This window comes from Salmo trutta, chromosome 6, assembly GCF_901001165.1.
Source record: "Salmo trutta chromosome 6, fSalTru1.1, whole genome shotgun sequence".
Taxonomy (NCBI): domain Eukaryota; kingdom Metazoa; phylum Chordata; class Actinopteri; order Salmoniformes; family Salmonidae; genus Salmo; species Salmo trutta.
The window spans coordinates 53,994,939-54,016,035 of record NC_042962.1 but is presented as its reverse complement, the minus strand read 5'-3'; the positions used below and the strand labels follow the sequence as shown (position 1 = coordinate 54,016,035).

Sequence of the window (21,097 nt, the reverse complement as noted above, 5' to 3'; positions counted from 1 at the left end):
GTGTGTGTGTTCATGTGACATACACACACATCAGTCAGGTGAAGGTTAGATGCCAAACTTTTCTCTGTGACCCCCAGGGATCTGGGAAGACTATCGTTGCTATGCAAACATTAGCACACAGACGATAAATTGGGTGTATCAGGGATCTGTCTGACAACTTTGGTAAAGAGACACCAGATGCTGGGAAACTAGCCCATCTCAGAGCTAGATACCTTCAAATTATTTTGCCACTGAGCTTGTCCAGGTAGAAATGAACCTTTGGCATAGATCTAGGACCAGCTTACCATCACCTTAAAAACCATTAAGGGGGAACACAAAACTGACCTAAGATCAATGTCTAGGGGCATCTTAGTACATCCTACTCTGAGGGAGTCACCCCCCACAGATCACTATGGAGATGAGGGAGGGGCATTCTAATAATGACTGGGCGCCCTTCCTACCTACTGTATGAGTGACTGAATGGCTTGCGATGTCAAACTATGGTGTTCCTGAGTCAGACAATAGGAGACAAGAACAACTGGGCCCCACCTTACTTGACAGAAGGGGTACATTAATCTGCAATGAGGATAGAATACGAGCTGTCATAAACAGTAATGACAGCTTATGTCAGCTTATAACCAGTTTATGTGGGCTCTGGTCAACTATGTGGGGAATAGGGTTTTTATTTTACAATCAGCTACCTGTCGTTTTTACACATTATACAATACATAGGGAATAGGGTGTATTTTACTGTCAGGCATCTGTGTCTGTCTGGTTTCCAGTGGCCCTGGCGTCTTTTGTCATCACAATGGGCAAAAATGTGGCTACAGGGCCATTTAGTTGTGTGGAGGTCCGTGAATGCCATCGTTGTCACATGACCAGTCTCAGCCATCGTTGTCACATGACCAGTCTCAGACATCTCGCACAAAGAGACCAACCATCCCTTTTATCACCCCATGAACCCCTTCCCTCCACTTTACCCCCATAGGCTGTGTGTGCATGTGTGCATAAACTTTGGACCATAGACAGAGTGACTGAGTATGAGCTCTTCCCCAGGCCTAAATGGCATTAATGATTATATAAGCAATAAGCATAGTGAGCCTACCAGTACCACTGCCAACTGGAGTAATTATCCTACTGGCATAGGGTTCCCGCCTTGGGAAGGGAAGCAACATGCTGCTGTTACGAATATCAATCATTTAGATAGTAAAGTGTCAGCGGCAGCACACTGAATCTTCCTATGACATTGACCTTGAACATGTCTGAACATGTTAAACAAAGCGGACACCAAACATCAGCATCAGCATGCCACTGTGCCATGCAAAAACTTCCTGACATCCCTGATCTTGTGAAAGTCTTCGTACACCACCTAGCGGCCAAGGGGAAACCACAGCCACGTTGAATACCTCACGTCAACCGTGCGCGCGCAGTCATCGCCATTTTGAGTTACAGCCGCACTTCGCTGGCTGATGACTGTAAGGAGGCACGATTTCTTCGTTTCTGAAATATTTCTGCGCATTCAAAACTATAATTACTGGATACATATTGTGAGGGATTTACTTCGCTCTAAGTATGGCTCACCGAAATCTAAAACAGGTCAACATTCAAAACAACGCACCGTCGCCGAAACCTCAGCAGCAGTACCACCAGCAGCAGCACCAGCAGCAGCACACAAAGCGCAACATGGACTCTCCAGGCATGGAGCGAAGGCCGAATGTTGCGGATGGGAAAACCCCACCACCAAAGCCCCCGACGGCTGCCAGCCCTGCGGCAGAGGGGGAGGGTGACGCCGGAGAGTCGCAGGAGATGACGCTGGATATAAAGAGTTTCAGGAGACCCGGGGAGAAAACCTTCACGCAGCGATGTAGGTTGTTCATCGGTAACCTCCCGACAGACCTCACGGAGGATGAGTTCAAAAAGCTGTTTTCCAAGTATGGCGAGGCTAACGAGGTGTTTATCAACCGAGACCGAGGATTCGGCTTCATTCGGCTGGTAAGACTGTGTTTTAGAGTAATCAGTAATATCTAACTCCGTGTTGAAGGAAACTCCTTTTGAATGTTGGAGTTTAGGCCGCGTTAGTATCGATAGCCATCCGTTTCCCCTAGTTGGCTACTATTTATTACTCAGGCGGATGGGTCTGCCTGACTAGTTGTTAAGCCTACTCCCCCACCTGAAACCATTCATTTCTTGATACGTTGGGTCTCTTTGAAACATGCTTGACTAGATAATGGTAACACTATCTAGGTGGCAATTCTCATTAATCAATCAAGAGTGCATAAAAAAACGTTTGAACGTTTGCTATCAGCAGAGCCTAACCTTTGACCTGGTATTCTAGGAAACCAGGACGCTGGCGGAGATTGCCAAGGCAGAGCTGGACGGCACAGTGCTGGGGAACCGACCTATCCGGATCCGCTTCGCCACGCACGGCTCCGCCCTCACGGTGCGGAACCTTTCTCCTGTGGTCTCCAACGAGCTCCTTGAGGAGGCCTTCTCTGAGTTCGGCCCCGTGGAAAGGGCCATCGTTGTGGTGGACGACCGTGGAAGGCCCACAGGGAAGGGCTTCGTGGAGTTTGCCAACAAACCTTCTGCTCGTAAAGCCCTGGATCGCTGTGCTGACGGGGCGCTGCTGCTCACCACGTAAGACAACCAACGACTGCATTTACTTAGTTACCTGATTTACGAAATAACCCAAACGCGCCAAATCAATTCCAAGTAGTGTGAGTGATAACTCCCATCTCACCGTGTTGTCTCCAGGTCTCCTCGGCCTGCCATAGTGGAACCCACCGAGCAGCTGGATGAAGAGGATGGACTCCCAGAGAAGTTGCTGGTGAAATCTGTACACTACCACAAGTACGTTATACACATGATCTCCTATTGGGAGTTTTACTCTGTACCAGTCTTGACAACAGGAGTTCTTTATCATAACCAGTATGAATTTGTTGATTTATTCACTTGCCCGTCGGTGTGTGTGCGCACCGTTCCACTTTCCTCATAGTCTCCCTGCAGGTCTTAGTCCAGCCACTAACCCCTCTCCTCCCTGTCTCTCCAGGGAGAGGGAGCACCCCCCGCGGTTTGCCCAGCCGGGGACATTTGAGTTTGAGTACTCGTCCCGCTGGAAGGCCCTGGACGAGATGGAAAAGCAGCAGAGAGACCAGGTTGAGCGCAACATCCGAGAGGCCAAGGAGAAGCTGGAGCAAGAGATGGAGGCCGCCAAGCACGAGCATCAGCTCATGATGATGAGACAAGGTACACACACTGAGAGGAACCTCTCACACACACTGAGGAAGACGCTCACTTTTCAAGGACAAAGTTAACATGTTACCCTTTGTGTCGTGCGCATATTCAACATTAGCAGACATAGCCATAGGCCTACTTCAAGTGTTGTCAGAAACTGTCACGTGTGAATACAAAAAAACATTAATACCAAGCCAACCCCTTTCTCTCAGACCTGATGTAATACCAAGCCAACCCCTTTCTCTCAGACCTGATGTAATACCAAGCCGACCCCTTTCTCTCAGACCTGATGTAATACCAAGCCAACCCCTTTCTCTCAGACCTGATGTAATACCAAGCCAACCCCTTTCTCTCAGACCTGATGTAATACCAAGCCAACCCCTTTCTCTCAGACCTGATGTAATACCAAGCCAACCCCTTTCTCTCAGACCTGATGTAATACCAAGCCAACCCCTTTCTCTCAGACCTGATGTAATACCAAGCCAACCCCTTTCTCTCAGACCTGATGTAATACCAAGCCAACCCCTTTCTCTCAGACCTGATGTAATACCAAGCCAACCCCTTTCTCTCAGACCTGATGTAATACTAAGCCAACCCCTTTCTCTCAGACCTGATGTAATACCAAGCCAACCCCTTTCTCTCAGACCTGATGTAATACCAAGCCAACCCCTTTCTCTCAGACCTGATGTAATACCAAGCCAACCCCTTTCTCTCAGACCTGATGTAATACCAAGCCAACCCCTTTCTCTCAGACCTGATGTAATACCAAGCCAACCCCTTTCTCTCAGACCTGATGTAATACCAAGCCAACCCCTTTCTCTCAGACCTGATGTAATACCAAGCCAACCCCTTTCTCTCAGACCTGATGTAATACCAAGCCGACCCCTTTCTCTCAGACCTGATGTAATACCAAGCCAACCCATCTTAGACCTGATGTAATACCTTGCCAACCCCTTTCTCTCAGACCTGATGTAATACCAAGCCTACCCCTTTCTCTGACCTGATGTAATACCAAGCCGACCCCTTTCTCTCAGACCTGATGTAATACCAAGCCAACCCATCTTAGACCTGATGTAATACCAAGCCAACCCCTTTCTCTCAGACCTGATGTAATACCAAGCCAACCCCTTTCTCTCAGACCTGATGTAATACCTTGCCAACCCCTTTCTCTCAGACCTGATGTAATACCAAGCCAACCCCTTTCTCTCAGACCTGATGTAATACCAAGCCAACCCCTTTCTCTCAGACCTGATGTAATACCAAGCCAACCCATATTTCTCTCCCATCTTCTCTTTCTCAGACCTGATGAGGCGTCAAGAGGAGCTGAGACGTCTGGAGGAGCTTCGCAACCAGGAGCTGCAGAAACGCAAGAATATAGAGATGAGGTACGTGTGTGTACCTCCCACTCTATTTTCTACTCGTCACGAGGAGAGTCAGAGGTGTGTGTGTGTGTGTTAAACGTTCTCTCCTGTTTGTAGACATGAGGAGAGGCGTAGGCAGGAGGAGGAGATGATGCAGCGCCATCGAGAGCAGGAAGAGATGAGACGCCAACCGGACAGCTTCAAGCCAAACTATGCGGACAGCGTGAGTTCACCGGACAGACACGCAAACATGCACACACAAAGGTCAGACCGGTTCAAGCCTAACTTCATGAAGAGTGTGAATACACTTGGAGAACACACACACAGCCAACATAGACCTTCACATCAGTACAGTCAGTATCACTCATTTCTAGGTTTTTGAATACACAAACTATCACACTTTTTAACATTTTCTTCGATTCAGAGAAGCAGTGTTCACACACTTTCATTCACATGATTCTGCTGATGGTCTGCGTTTTATATGGGGATTTTGAGAACATTCTCGGATATGCTAGGGATTTTTAGGGTCCATCGATCATGTTGTTGGGTGCTGAGAAAAGATGCCTAACAGTCCTACTGCTCTACGTCACACTGATGATCAAGCATACTAGGGATGGGCACGGTTAATTAAATACCCGGATATCCAACCAAATGTTAGTATTCAATTACTTGAGTGTAATTCTTTTTGATGTATTTATTTAGACCTATTTTAACGATGAAAAGGCTTTGTCTATATTACGTCACCCTTGTGACATTTTTATCTACAAAGAAATACCAGGACATTTGAAATTCTTAATTGAATTAAACATCAAACCTTTGAATGTAGTTTCTATAGCGGTGTGTTGTGCTACTGCTGGGTATTTAGCCCTCCAGGCTGCCCCAACTCGGTGTGCCATTTTCCCCACTTCAAATAGCAATTACAGGCACTCCCTTGACAGAGTTTCCACAATGCCTGACACAGATAAATGCAAAACACTCACCAGAAAACCTTTTTTTGTAGCAGAATCAGTTCTATCGAGGCGAAAATCAGACTTCTCTTTCGCTGTTGCTGTTAGCCAAACTACCGGAAACGCAGCATCTCCACTGTTTACCTCTGCCATGTGCATGTGCATTTTTCCACTATCCGGATAATATAAGTGATGATATTATTTGAATAGTAAAATAATTTTGAATACCCATTCCTAAAGCATCCCAGAATGCTGCCTTTTTCTTTTCAAATAGTGTCCCATATCACTATAGGAGCATGTCTTTTCTAGGTAACTACAGATTAACATAGTGTACCGTAGTCCTGTGTGTGAAAGCCTAATAAAAATGTATTTTGGGTTGGTTTAGTTTAGGGTAGCCTACTACCTATTTATCCAAGTAGCATGTCACAATACCAACAGGGCTCTAGGTTTGGTTTTGGTATCTTCCAAAGACTAGCTTGAAAGACACAAACCTGATCTGAAATTGACCTCAAGCCGCTATTCATTCTCCTTCTGACAGGACTGATAGGTGTAAGCAGTGCAGCGATCGCTCAACCTAACCCTCCAATGGGCTTAGGGTAGCAGCTGACGGCCACCATCTTGTTTAAACCCATCTGGTCTCTTCAGATCTGCTAAAACCAAAAGAGAAAGGCCGAGGGGTTTTCATATTGGTTCATCGTTGTTTTACTGTGGTTTTCAGGGTGTATTTTTCTCACCAAACTGATGTCCAGCAGTAGCAGCCCTTCTAAGCAGTGTATCCACAATACTAGCCTCACAGCTAGCAACATAAAACACCATGTAGCTGTCCCACGTTATACGTTTATCATCAATTCAAATGTCTGCTGTATTTACCTGGGTTTTCAACACCTATTTCACTAAAGTAGTATGGGAGAGGGACACCTGCTAGAACAAAATACTGCTCTATCTCTGCTGAGTTGTCTGAAGTAATCTAGATCCTGTAACCGACAGCTTGGCTGGCTTGTGGGAACGTTAAGAGGGGAGAGGCTAACGATTGACAGACCTTTTCACCACAATGCTCATTTGTGATGCTTGAGTGTGTTCCAGATGAGAGTAACTTCACTTCCAGAGAGAGTCCTCAGAATACTTCTAAGTTTTTCCATGAAGGCGATAGGGAAACTTGAAAGTCACAGAATCTGTTAAAATTATATTGGCATGTCTAGAAATGGCCAATGTGCAAAGGATGTGTCCTTTGGTATCTTCACTTCATCTAATCACTTGACAAAAACACACAGGCAAAGAGTTGAGGAATCTGTCATCAGCTTTTTTTTAGGTGGATTTTAATGTCATTCATTTCCGGCCTAAGTCTTGGTCCCAATTTTCAGTACTTCAATAGTCTCCAGTCAACTTTTTCATCATTGCAACTCTGTGATCATGGATTGGGAAACATACTGACATTCTCAGGAAACATGTGTTTATCTACCTAGCCCTTAGTGCACTTGTATTACTGCATGCCTGTGGATGTGATGTGTCTTATGATGTTGCTGCATAATAACTTTTCTTCTCTGTTTCTATTGTGTGTTGAGAGGCCGTAGAGAAAGAGGACCGGCTGGAAATATCGTACAAAGCACCCTCTGCTGTTACAGCCAACCTTACACTACTCTTAGCATGAACTCTTGCTCCTATGCAACAGTTACAACTCCTACAGCTTAACCCAAAACAACCTGCACAAGGATTAACATAGATATTGTCGTTACCCTTTACCATTAGTCTTGGGGGGATGTTAGACTGGCGGCAGTCTTTAGAACATGCTCGCAAGCCTCACACATTTACGAACAACACGTATACCTAACACACTTTTTGCCTCCCTCCTTTTACATTTACATTTTAGTAATTTAGCAGACGCTCTCATCCAGAGCGACTTAGTTAGTGCATTCATCGTAAGAAAGCTAGGTGAGACAACCACATATCAGTCATAGTCAGTACATTTTTCCTCAATTAAAGTAGTGATCAGCAATGTCAGTGCTAGTAGGAAAAGACGAGTGCAAGTTTAAAAAATAAAATGATGCTCAAACCCCCAACTTACTGCGCTATCGACCGAGGAATAAAAACCAAAAGGGCTGGTTGAATAGAAGTCCATAAGACAAGGCTGAACTACAACTTAGAAGTCAGAAGTGTCTGGCAATAATAGAACTTTTAAAGATCTATCAATTGGGCACCACTTTGTATTTAATGTGTCCCGTCATCCAGAGTGCCAAAGTTGTGCTCGTGTAAAACATACACAGGATTACAGTACAGTATATGTAGGCCTACTATTATTAGTGGCACTAGCAAAAGTCCTCACTTTAAATATTGTAAAAAAAACAGACTTATAGTTATTATTATTTTAGCACGCTACTCCTCTAACACCGTTTCAGATAGAAATACCATTCAAACTTTAAAATGTGTAGACTGGTCTGGGTTAAGTTGCTTGCATACAGTTTATTTCATAGAATATATGCCGATTTAAAAAAAAATGTAAAAAAAAATGTTTACCCCCTTTTCTCCCCAATTTCGATCTTGACTCATTGCTGCAACTCCCCAACGGTCTCTGGAGGCGAAGGTTGAGTCATGCGTCCTATGAAACATTACCTGCCAAACCGCGCTTCTTAACATCCGCCAGCTTAACCCGGAAGCCAGGCGCACCAATGTGTTGGAGGAAACACCGTTCACTTGACGACCAAGGTCAGCCTGCAGGCGCCCGGCCCACCACAAGGAGTCGCTAGAGCGCGATGAGCCAAATGAAGCTCCGCCTGTCAAACACTCCCCCTAACCCGGACGATGCTGGGCCAATTGTGCGCCGCCCTATGGGATTCCCGATCACGGACGGTTATGTGATACAGCCCAGGATTGAACCCGGGTCTGTAGTGACACCTCTAGCACTACGATGTAGTGCCTTAGACCGCTGCGCCACTCGGGAGACCCTGCATATATACTTTTTAAATTATTAAACTTTTTGTCCTTCTTAAAAAAACTTTGTATAACAATGTGACTTTTTACACATCAGCTACTTTGACCACTTTCCCAACAATTTAGACACAACTTAGAGGACATGAAATATTGGTCTTCTCCGCTATTCAAATCTGAAATCGGGAACGGAATTATCTTCTAACAAACTATACAGCTGTTTTAGGAACCGCATCAACTACTATCTCTTCACTTTTACAAACTTTTGACGACTTTCATAACTTAGTGTATGAAATCTTTAGTCTGCTTTTCAAATCTGAAATCAGAACAGCAATATCAAATTATAACACTTACTCCAGCTAACCCATGGTCTACCTATCTAAAACAGTCACTACTGCAACGTAGACTACTGCTACTAGTACTTCTGGGCTACTTACACCTAGTCTCCCACTGAACGCTACTATTCGCTATTTATAAATCATCCACGCCCTCTACGACACCAGACTTACATTTTCAACACTAACAAACTTCTACCACTAGGTGTAACATATTCCTCTCCCCTAATTATAGCCTAAAACGTTTCTAATTCCTTATGAGTAAAAGTTTTGTAGTCTGAGTGTATTTACTGTATTTGTGATGAAGTATGTGATCGAACTCCCCCACACGCCAAAGTAATAAGGTTTTTATAGTTGTCTATCATAGTATGGGCTTTGGTAGTATGGGCGTATCAGACTAGATATTTTAACATTTAACTTTGGCTATAAATCTTCACTTCACTTAAGTAAAATGTTTTACATTTCTTCAACTACCATAAAAATACATTCAAAGACCTAAAGCAAGTCCCACAATTTTTTGTTAATTGATAATTACCTTCAAGTTACTTTTTAAGATAAAAAAATAATGTTTAGTAGTACTGCATACTGTACTTTAGAGAGTATTTATCCATAAACATTTGTGTGGAAATTGTTCCAGGCAAAAGACCTATATCGGATATTCTGATCAATACTCAAGATTTAATTCCAACAAATACTGTACATTTTGTTTTGTTTCTCGTTTAACAGTTCTCGTTCTTTTTCTTTTAAAGTTTCTTGCATTTAATTAACTCAACATTATAGATTACAAACCTTTGTAATACTGTCACGTATCATGTTAATTAACATGACATTTTAATGTCCCATACTGCACTTACCTCTGTACTCAACAGAGACGAGAGTGTGTGTGAGAATTTGTTGCCGTGTGTGTTTGTCTGTGATGAGAATTTGTTTCTGTGTGTGTGTGTGTGTGTGTGTGTGTGTGTGTGTGTGTGTGTGTGTGTGTGTGTGCGCGTGTACTTAAACTACTTCATGTGCTTGTCTTGAGGGAGTGTTGTGTGCAAGCATGTGTGATGGAAGTGTTCGATCGTCAATGTGGAACATTTGCATTATATTCCAGGTAAGTATATTCAGGTGGAGCTGTAACTATATAACTAGAACACAATTTGTCCCACAAAAGATGAGTGAATGCAACTGGTGAAGGATTTTCAGTGTCCATCCCTCATTAACTATTTAAATGTAACATGATTTGAAATATAGTATTTTAATATGGAATATATCATATATGTACTATTTACCCATGTTTACTTTGTATTAGCTGGCCAGTTTAAAATTCACAGGAAACTCAGATTTTACAACATATATCTTAAGACATTTTGGACTAGGAGGTGTATTCTGTGGTTCTGCAATGTTTAGAATGTTGCTGGTAGAAATGCAATGTGTAGAACTGACACTGTTCTCTATTACACGTTACAGAGCATGTCTGTTCTAAACAATGCTTTTCTATCTGTAACTCTTCTGACTTTCACAATATAACGTAGCACACAGGACTATACTGTGTGTATCATATTTGTATAATGGTGTGAGTGAGCGAGTTGGGAGGATGAGTGTACTTGCATATTAGTTGTGTGAGTGTGTGGGTGGAGTTGAGTTGAGTGATAATGTGTACTTACGTGTGTGTGTGTGAGAGAGAGCGTGTGGGGGCATGTTTATTGCATGTCCTTTATGATAAGATATTTTATGTGAGAGGGGAGGTCAGTGTTGTTAATGTGTGTGCTTTGTACAGCTTCATTTGTGGGTTTGTGTAGCGTACATATATATTTTTGTGTACTAATGTTTAGGTCGTCTGAACATCAATGTGTGGAGGGGATTTATCTACTTTCAATCTTTTCTCTTGCATATTTATCAGTAACCCTTATTCCTCTATTAGGCTGAAATTACCACAACAAGGTCACTTCAGTGTTTGATCAACTTTGGACTAAATCCATGTTATATTTTGGCTTGTCCCATATTAAGTTATATACTCATCACATACAGACCAATATTGACCTTTTTAGATGGACCTTGAGAATCCATACTAGACACATAAGTAGCTTGTTAAGCAAACCTAGGAACTCAGATGTTCATTCCGTATGTACTCCTCTCTCACTAAATTCTTACATATCCAATACAGTATCATTCCACACACAGCTTTTGTAACTCCTCCTTCAGGACTTATTCTATCACCGTTGGGAGAACATTATTAGCCTTATTCCCTGGCTGTTGCTTATATATCTGTGTGACTGTTGTGATGTGTGAGGAATCATCCTACACATGTCCTAATGGTCCTAGTAGTTATTGTCCACAAGGTTTACGGGTGCACCACTCTTCTTCACTTCTTCCAGAGAGAACAGGAAATGAGAATGGGTGAACTGGGCCCTCGTGGAGCCATTAATATGGGAGGTAGGGTCATAACGATGACTCAGCACTGACTGGTCCATGAACAACCATAAACTACCCCCTCCCCCTTTCGGTGTCTACAGATCTAAAGGAACTGGGAAGGTGTTGGCAATATGGCTAGGTTTGTGAAATTCTGGGAACTTTCTCAATTCCCAGGGACTGGGATTCCTGGAAAGCCTGGGAATTTGGGGAAAGTTACTGGAGTTTTGCCGCCCTAGCCATAAGGCAGAAGTTCCCCCTAAGCCCATTGGAAGGCTAGGTGGAGCCACCGCCATATTGTGTGCACCTGGCTAGTTCCTTCAGGTCGGCAGACATTAAAGGGCTAGGAGCAGGGCTAGGGATATATTGTGAGGCTCTGAACGGGATGGGCTGTGTGAGGCTCATGGTGGCTCCTTCACCACTTCATGAATGTAACCCGGGGCTGCACATCACCTACATACTGTGTACTGAAGTACTAATACTACTGGGGGGGAAATGCTCATGTGGCGTAGTCCGAGAACATGCTAATTATGTTTTTGTGTCACTGATTAGATATGTGAGTGAGAGTGACTAGGGTGTAAGTGTGTTTTGGGGGATTGTGAGACTGAAATAATTGTGGATGGGGTTAAAGTTATCCATCACTGCAAAGGATTTCTGTTATGGAATTGTTTTGAGAACAAACAAAAAAATGATGACTAAATGGTGTAACTCAGTTTTAATACATGTACAAAATTGTCCTCTTTCCTGACAAGTAATGATGGTCATGCCTTTTTTTCAGTCGATCTTTTTTGCAGTCGATCTGAGATTGACTTTAATTTCAGTCATGGGATTTCTTTTGTTTTTACCCCTGATTTGAGTGTGGAGAAACTGAGTACATGAATTCGTAGAAAGTCATGTCTACTTTTTTTAGTGTGAATTTTCCATGACTTCACTGCTGTGAGCTTTTGGTTATCAGGTCATTTGTTATTTAGTCAACTGGTTGAAGGAAACCATTGTTTTCTTTAGTCCTTAATGTTTTATGTAACTTCACTTTTGCTCTTTCTACAGACCTACTTATTTATCGTGCCACACATGTGGAAGGTTACCTGATTCGAACAATAGATGAGGCCCAAACCGAACCTACATTTCTAGAATGAGGGTTTTTAGCAAACATTTTGTATCAGCAGTAGCCGCCAATCTCAACACTTGGTAAACGTTCTTATCTACAAGCTTAGAATAAAACTATCCCTTTGTTTGTATTTACATTTTATGTGTGTGTATGTTTACTACTTACAAACATAATGGTGTGTGTTGTTCAATGAGATGGTGGATTATTCTTTTGGGGGGGGGGTGCTTTTTGCAGTATCATTTCTGTGTACATATACCATCTAGGAAAAGTTGATCATCTGTTCATTTCTAGCAGTGTGTGTGGGTGGGGTCAATTCATAACTAATACAGCTCTGTCTCATTTAGGACCTAGAAAGCATAATGAACTCTACTCGTGTTTCCATTAGTAGTTGATGCAACATTTTCTATCTTTTTTAGATAAATGACTTGTCATCCTGCTGATGCTTTTACAGTGTTGTCAAAGACCTGTATCGTATGGCTGTGAATGGGGTTTGGGATTTGGGTCCGGGGTTGAGTATCTGGCAATGGTGATGTGCAGTCACGGTTTTTAACCTAGAAGCAGAACTGGGTGATGGCGTTCTTTCGCCTGAAATCGGAAATTCATCCAGACTATCTGAGGGCCTCTCACAGCTTGTCCCACATTGCTATTTTACTGTAATGGAAGTGTTACTCTGTTGATTGAATGGTATGATACACTGCTCCTGATCCCAATGACATGTAACTAGTCTGTTGTAGGCATCTATCTGCTAACGTTGGATTTTGGTTGTTCCGCTTATATATTAATACAACTTGACCAATTTTAAGGCATAGCCTAATGATTACAGGTGCTGTAGACTGTTAACCTGCCATATGAAATCATCAACAAATGATGTACGTTTTTAAAACAGTCATTTTTTTATATATATACTAAACAAAATATAAACATAACATGCAGCAATTTCAAATGTTTAACAGAGTTACAGTTCATAGAAGGAAATCAGTCAATTGAAAAATTCATTAGGCCCCCAGCTCATGTAACATGGGACCAACATTTTACATGTTGTGTTAATTTTTATTCAGTGTACATATCGATATGGATATCTCACCACAGACTAACAAAATTTGATATGTTTTCAATTGTGTACCAATATTGACTTATTTTTCCCTATCAAACTAGGAAACAAAACATTTGACACCTACATAATTGGCATTGCTTGTGTGACCAACAACCAACGTTAGCTAGCTCTGTCAGCCCTGAGAGATTTTTACACCACTCTACAACAACAAACAGTACACACGGGGTGTGATGGGTGGGGTTTACTTCCAGTGTGACCAAACGATGCTACGTTGTTTTGCGTGTAGATGGGTTTAACCCCGCCTCTGTTGCTGGGGCCAGTGTAAACCAGGGACCCCCTCAAATGATGGGCATAGGCATGAGCGGAAGGGCCGGCGCCATGGGCCCCGAGGGAACTCCAAACATGGGCGCACCAAACATGATGCCAGACAATGGAGCCATGGTAATGTATGCGCTAAGATGGGCGCTTACTCTCAACCTCTCAATTTCTCAATAACCTCCTCTCCTTAACCTGCTCAACCCTTGGTACTGAATAGAAACTGCAGTGTATTGTTTTCAGGTTTTAACCAGTGGTGAGAGGAGATGCCAGAGGCTATTTAGATGCTGCTTATGGACATTACATTCCAAGGTGTTTTGCCAGTGACTTTGATTTTAATAGTTGATAATACATATATCTTGTCCAGCTGGTCTTTTCTGGCATCTTTTCCCTTACCATTGCGATATCTTTATTCATAATATCGTAGTATCTCGTGGTGGTGATTAGCAAATTGAGGTTAAAATAATAACATTTACTCCCCTGACTTCACTGTTCACATGAGGTTAGTGTGGGTTAGGAAAGGGGTTCTCATAGCTTAAATCAGCTCTGCACCCATAACTAATGGATTGATTCCTCTCTCCCTCTTCTGACTCTGCCCGGAACTCCTCTGCTTGCCTACTTTGACGTTCGGAACGCCTTCTCATTGCCTCGCCAAAACGAACATTGTTATTGAATATCCCTCCCATCTGATTCTTCTGCATCTGGACTGCTCATAATATCTCCACCAAACCTATCCCTTTATACTGTAGCTGCGCAACGATAGGTTCCCCCAGGGGGCTCCTAATCAGATTGGTTCGTCCCCCATGAGTGGCCGTCCAGGTGTCGAGTCCCCTCAGCAGCAACAGGCAGTGGGGGCAGGGCTTATGGGGGCAGGGCCTGGGCCTGCAGTGGGGGGGCCAGCAAGCTTCGGGAGGGGAATCCCCGTTGTGGGAAACTATGAAGGGCCTAACAACAAACGTCGCAGATACTGATTGTGTTATTATGTTTACATTTTTTTCAACGGTGTACCCCAAGGCTCAATCTTTGGATCTCTTGCTTTTCCTTTCTCATTATGTAAAATAACTGATTTATTTTCTCGTCAAATGTTTTCTTTTAATTTGGGCTGATTATTTCCCTCAGCTTCTTCATGTGTCCCGAATGTTGACTGGGGGGGGGGGCTTTTTTATATCACAAGCCAGGCCCAATGTTGATGCAAAAACACAAATCTTCAATGTTGGCCGCCAAAGGCCAATATCAACTGCGATGTATCTTGATGTAGTCAGGTCTGTAGGTAAGGTTTAGGCCAATATTAACTTTGATGTATCTTGATGTAGGCAGGTCTGTAGATGGCTTATAAACTTCTGTATGATGTCGTTTCTTGCTTTTTGCATTCAGTATCCTATCCTCCTGTTTTTGTTGTTTTCAGTAGTTCCTAGTAACAATAAGTGAAGACCTGCATTGCCTCTGCAATGGTTAGCTTGCTTTGATTTCCTCCCATCCATGGAATGTATTTCAGGTACAGTGCATCCTGTAGTAGTTGTTTGGCTAACTGCAATAAAACTGTGAAATGCCATTTTGTGAATACTAAGTTGATTGAAGTAAAAAAAAAAAGACTTTTGTAACCTCTCTCTCTTGCCTTTTTAGATATTTTGGGATTTCCTCACCCTCATCCTTGTTTCAAGTATTGTGAACTCAAATGAATCTCTTAATTTTTCAAAGCAGAGAGCCAAAATGATGTCCGTGTAAAACATACACACCCTTATGTTGTCACCCAGAGTCACATTTGTTTATTTGCAAGCTATAGCACACAATATTTTACAAAGCTAGGTTTTAAAGGACCATAGAGTTTAGTCTGCTTCATGTTTACTTTTTTGCCAAGGAAAATCTGGTATCGTAGTATTGTGATACTGGTATTGGTACATCACTATTGGGTGTAATTGATCCTCAACCAGGCAAAATACCTATATTGGATATTCTGATCAATACACGAGTTTAATTTGAACCAATAGGCTACTCTACATTTTGTTAGTCATTTCTCATTCTTTTTCCGTATTTAAAGTTTCTTGCATTTAATCTTTTGTAATATTGTTATGTTAATTAACATGACATTTGAATATCCCATACTCGTGCACTTACCTCTGTACTCGAGCGAGAGAATTTGTGTTGCCGTGTGTGTGTAGTAACATAGTAAAATCATGTGCTTGTCTTGAGCGAGTGTTTTGTGCAAGCATGTGTGATGAGGGTTTGTGATCTTCAATGTGTAACATTTGCATTATATTCCAGGTAAGTATTTTCAGGTGGAGCTGTAACTACACTACATGACAGTATGTGGACACCTCATCAAACATCTCATTCCAAAATCATGGGCATTAATATGGAGTTGGTCACACAATGGCTTTCCACTAGATGTTGGAACATTGCTGCGGGGACTTGCATCCATTCAGCCACGAGCATTAGTGAGGTCGGGCACTGATGTTGGGCGATTAGGCCTGGCTCGCAGTCGGCGTTCCAATTCATCCCAAAGGTGTTCGATGGGATTGATGTCAGGGCTGTGCAGGCCAGTCAAGTTTTTCACACCGATCTCGACAAACCATTTATGTATGGACCTCGCTTCATGCACAGGGACATTGTCATGCTGAAACAGGAAAGGGCCTTCCCCAAATGTATTTATTTTTATTAAATATCCAAAACATACAATATACTTGCAGTGAAGCTGCTCAACAACTACACCACACCAGTCATCCAACAGACTCCCATTCAGAGCGACACACAGAAGCATCCAGGGTCAACGCTCTGCTCAAGGGCACGTCAACAGATCTCCCATAAGGCCAAAAACAGGGATCCAAACCCGCCTAGCCCGAACCATGAAAAACAGTCTGACCATTGTTCCTCGTCCACCAAACTTTACTGTTGGCTCTATGCATTGGGGCAGGTAGTGTTCTCCTGGCATCCGCCAAACCCAGATTTGTCCGTCAGACTGCCAGATGGTGAAGTGTGATTCATCACTATAGAGAACGCGTTTCCACTGCTCCAGAGTCCAATGGCGGCGAGCTTTACACCACTCCAGCCAATGCTTGCCATTGCGCATGGTGATCTTAGGCTTTTGTGTGGCTGCTCGTCCATGGAAACCCATTTCATGAAGCTCCCGGCGAACAGTTTGGAACTCGGTAGTGAGTGTTGCAACCGATGACAGGCAATTTCTACGTGCTTCAGCACTCTGCGGTCCCGTTCTGGGAGCTTGTGTGGCCTACCACTTTGTTGCTCCTAGACATTTCCACTTCACAATAACAGCACTTACTGTTGACTGGGGCAGCTCTGGCAGGGCAGACATTTGACAAACAAACTTGTTGGAAAGGTGGCATCCTATGATGGTGCCACGTTGAAAGTCACTGAGCTCTTCAGTAAGGCCATTCTACTACCAATGTTTGTCTATGGAGATTGCATGGGTGTGTGCTCGATTTTATACACCTGTCAGCAATGGGTGTGGCTGAAATAGACAAATCCACTAATTTGAAGTGGTGTCCAAATACTTTTGTGTGTGTAAATATGTATGTGTGTCTATAACTTGAACACCGATAAACCCACTACAGATGAGTGAATGCAACTGGTGAAGGAATTAGTTTAGTGTCCATCCCTCATTAAGTATTTGAATGTAACTCATGATTTTGAATATAGTATGTATGTTTAATTTGTGTTAGCTGGACAGTTTTTTAAATTCAGAAGAAACTCATATCTTGCAACATTTTAAGACATTGAATTTAGATTTTTGGACTACGTGTATTCTGTGGTGCTGCAATGTTTAGAATGTTGCTGATAGAAATGTAATGTGTAGAGCTGACACTGTTCCCTATTACACGTTACAGAATGTCTGTTCTAAACAATGCTTTTCTATCTGTTCCTCTTCTGACTTTGACAATATAACGTAGCATACAGGACTATACTGTGTGTGTATTTGTATGATTGAGCGAGTGGGGAGGATGTGTTGAATGATAATGACGTGCACTTACGTGTTTGCGAGGGAGTGGGGGCAGATTTAATGGCATGTCCTTCAACAAGATGATTTGTGATTTTAGTAGTCTTCTGTCAGACTGACTGCAGGAATGTCCACCAGAACTGTTGCCAGAGAAATTAATGTTCATTTCTCTACCATAAGCCAACTCCATTTTAGAGAATATGACAGTACGTCCAACCGGCCTCACAACCACAGACCATGTGTGACCACGCCAGCCCAGGACCTCCACATCCGGCTTCTTCACCTGCAGGATCATCTGAGACCAGCCACCCGGATAGCTGATAAAAGTGTGGGTTTGAACAACCGAAGAATTTCTGCACAAACTGTCTGCACAAGCTCATCTGCATGCTCGTCGTTCTCACCAGGGTCTTGACCTGACTCCAGTTCGGCCTCATATCAAATCAAAGTTTATTTGTCACGTGCGCTGAATACAACCGGTGTAGACCTTACTTACAGGCTCTAACCAATAGTGCAAAAAAGGTATTAGGTGAACAATAGGTAGGTACAGTAACCATACCTACATGTACATACTACCTCAATCAGCCTGACTAACTGTATGTATGTATATAGCCTGTCTTTTTACTGTTTTATGTACATGTAGGTATGGTTAAAGTGACTATGCATATATGATGAACAGAGAGTAGCAGTAGCGTAAAAGGGGTTGGCGGGTGGCGGGACACCATGCAGATGGCCCGGTTAGCCAATGTGCAGGAGCACTGGTTGGTCGGGCCAATTGAGGTAGTATATACATGGATGTATGGTTAAAGTGACTATGCATATAAGATAAACAGAGAGTAGCAGCAGCGTAAAAGAGGGGTTTGGGGGGGGGGGCACACAATGCAAATAGTCCGGGTAACCATTTGATTACCTGTTCAGGAGTCTTATGGCTTGGGGGTAAAAACTGTTGAGAAGCCTTTTTGTCCTAGACTTGGCACTCCGGTACCGCTTGCCATGCGGTAGTAGAGAGAACAGTCTATGACTGGGGTGGCTGGGGTCTTTGACAATTTTTAGGGCCTTCCTCTGACACCGCCTGGTGTAGAGGTCCTGGATGGCAGGCAGCTTAGCCCCAGTGATGTACTGGGCCGTACGCATTACCCTCTGTAGTGCCTTGCGGTCAGAGGCCGAGCAATTGCCATACCAGGCAGTGATGCAACCAGTCAGGATGCTCTCGATGTTGCAGCTGTAGAACCTATTGAGGATCTCTGGACCCATGCCAAATCTTTTTAGTTTCCTGAGGGGAATAGGCTTTGTCGTGCCCTCTTCACGACTGTCTTGGTGTGTTTGGACCATTCTAGTTTGTTGTTGATGTGGACACCAAGGAACTTGAAGTTCTCAACCTGCTCCACTACAGCCCCGTCGATGAGAATGGGGGCGTGCTCGGTCCTCCTTTTCCTGTAGTCCACAATCATCTCCTTAGTCTTGGTTACGTTGAGGGATAGGTTGTTGTTCTGGCATCACCCGGCCAGGTCTCTGACTTCCTCCACCTTCGATTGCCACTGGCACGCTGGAAAAGTGTGCTCTTCACGGATGAATCCAGATTTCAACTGTACTGGACAGATGGCAGACATCATGACGTCGTGTGGGTGAGCGTTTTGCTGATGTCAACGTTGTGAACAGAGTAACCCATGGTGCCGGTGGGGTTATGGTATGGGCAGGCATAAGCTATGGACAACGAACACAATTGCATTTTATCTATAGCAATTTGAATCCACAGAGATACCGTGACGAGATCCTGAGGCCCATTGTTGTGCCATTCATCCGCCGCCATCACCTCATGTTTCAGCATGATAATGCACACTCCATATCGCAAGGATCTGTACACAATTCCCGGAAGCTGAAAATGTCCTAGTTCTTCAATGACCTGCATATCTACCAGACGTGTCACACATTAAGCATGTTTGGGATGCTCTGGAAGTCAAGATCAACGTGTACGACAGCAGGTTCCAGTTCCCGCCAATAACCAGCAACTTTGCACAGCCATTGAAGAGGAGTGGGAAAACATTCCACAGCCACAATCAACGGCCTGATCAACTCTATGCAAAGGAGATGTCACGCTGCATGAGGCAACTGGTGGTCACACCAGATACTGACTGATTTTCTAAACCACGCCCCTACCTATTTTATTTTAAGGTGTCTGTGACCAACAGATGCATATCTGTATTCCCAGTCATGTGAAATCCATAGATAAGGGCCTAATGAATTTATTTCGATTGATTTCCTTATGAACTGTAACTCAAGTCTTTGGAATTGTTGCATGTTGTTTTATATTGTTCAGTGTAATTTGGCCCCAAAAAATGTCTCAACAGAATGAAACATAACTTTTGTGAAGGTTTAAACTAGTTTTGAACAAGCTTATATTGCAGCGATTACCAACAAAGGCGGGTGCCTTCTGTTGGCCTACACAATAAAAAACAGTTCAAACTTATTTTAGCCAACAAAAATGTCTCAACAAAGAAACAAAACACTTTTTGCAATAATAATATACAATACTAAAACAAATTATAATCAATACGAAAATAATATTTTCACTATACTATACTTCGCTAATGGAGATCCTAATAAATGAAATCAAAATCCTCTAATTTTACGTCATCTTCGCAATCAATAGTAACCTAGGCTAGGGCTGTTGCGGTGACCATATTACCTCCACACCGGCGGTCACGAGTCATGAAGGCAGTCAAATTCCACATGACCGTTTAGTCAAAATAATTAGGCTTCTCCAAGCTCTGATAGTGTTGCTGGTCATTAGTAGCCTACTGAACCTGCTAACTGCCTGCTACTCAGCACTCTATTGTCCCTCGAATCACTCTGACATCAATGCAAATGTATTCAAATCTAATAAAACGCTCATGAGCTTATGTTGTGCAACATTTCTATAGGCTATGAAATTGCGGGAGAAAACAGAGTGATGGCCGCTAATAAAAAGAGGAGGATCCCATCAGCTTTCTATAGGCTAGACCTAGTATATTTATTTCTCAACTTTCCTAATATTAAGCACATTGCTTATATTTACAACAGGAGTATAGCCCACCTGGCTGGCATGAAATAAACCACAGGGAAAAGCATCCTCCATTCGTTATTTAAGTACATAGATGACGTGTATTTTTTTCCTACTGCCCCTGTTTCAATACACGTGCATGATAATGGTCCATTCTAAATCAAAACAAATTTCACACATTATTTAGTATATGTAAAGATGACTAAATCAAGAATAGTCTGATGGGTGACAATATTAGCTTATATTATCACTTGTGAATTATGCCCAGCATATTTTATAGCCCTTAGGCCTATATGTTTTAAGGTTTGTATCACAACTAAAGTGGCCAAATAACTTCTTAAAATGAATCACATTAATCTGCTTTACAAGGGGTGTAGAGCCTAACTGGCATACATAAGTAGCGTGTGAGTTTCAAGTTTGGGGAAGATAATTTTCACCATAAAAATGCGCATTTTTAAT

At 42.9% G+C, this 21,097-nt stretch overlaps 1 protein-coding gene across 1 annotated transcript; it reads left to right on the top strand.

Annotated features, from left to right (window-relative positions):
* The first annotated feature begins 1,408 nt into the window (after window positions 1–1,408).
* Window positions 1,409–15,250, top strand: LOC115196305 (paraspeckle component 1). The gene is made up of 9 exons (XM_029756998.1): window positions 1,409–1,971; window positions 2,315–2,616; window positions 2,734–2,829; window positions 3,029–3,225; window positions 4,514–4,598; window positions 4,692–4,797; window positions 11,139–11,196; window positions 13,621–13,775; window positions 14,399–15,250. Exons 1-9 carry the CDS (start codon window positions 1,552–1,554, stop codon window positions 14,618–14,620), a joined length of 1,641 nt encoding a protein of 546 aa, XP_029612858.1. The 5' UTR covers window positions 1,409–1,551; the 3' UTR covers window positions 14,621–15,250.
* The last annotated feature ends 5,847 nt before the right edge of the window (window positions 15,251–21,097 follow it).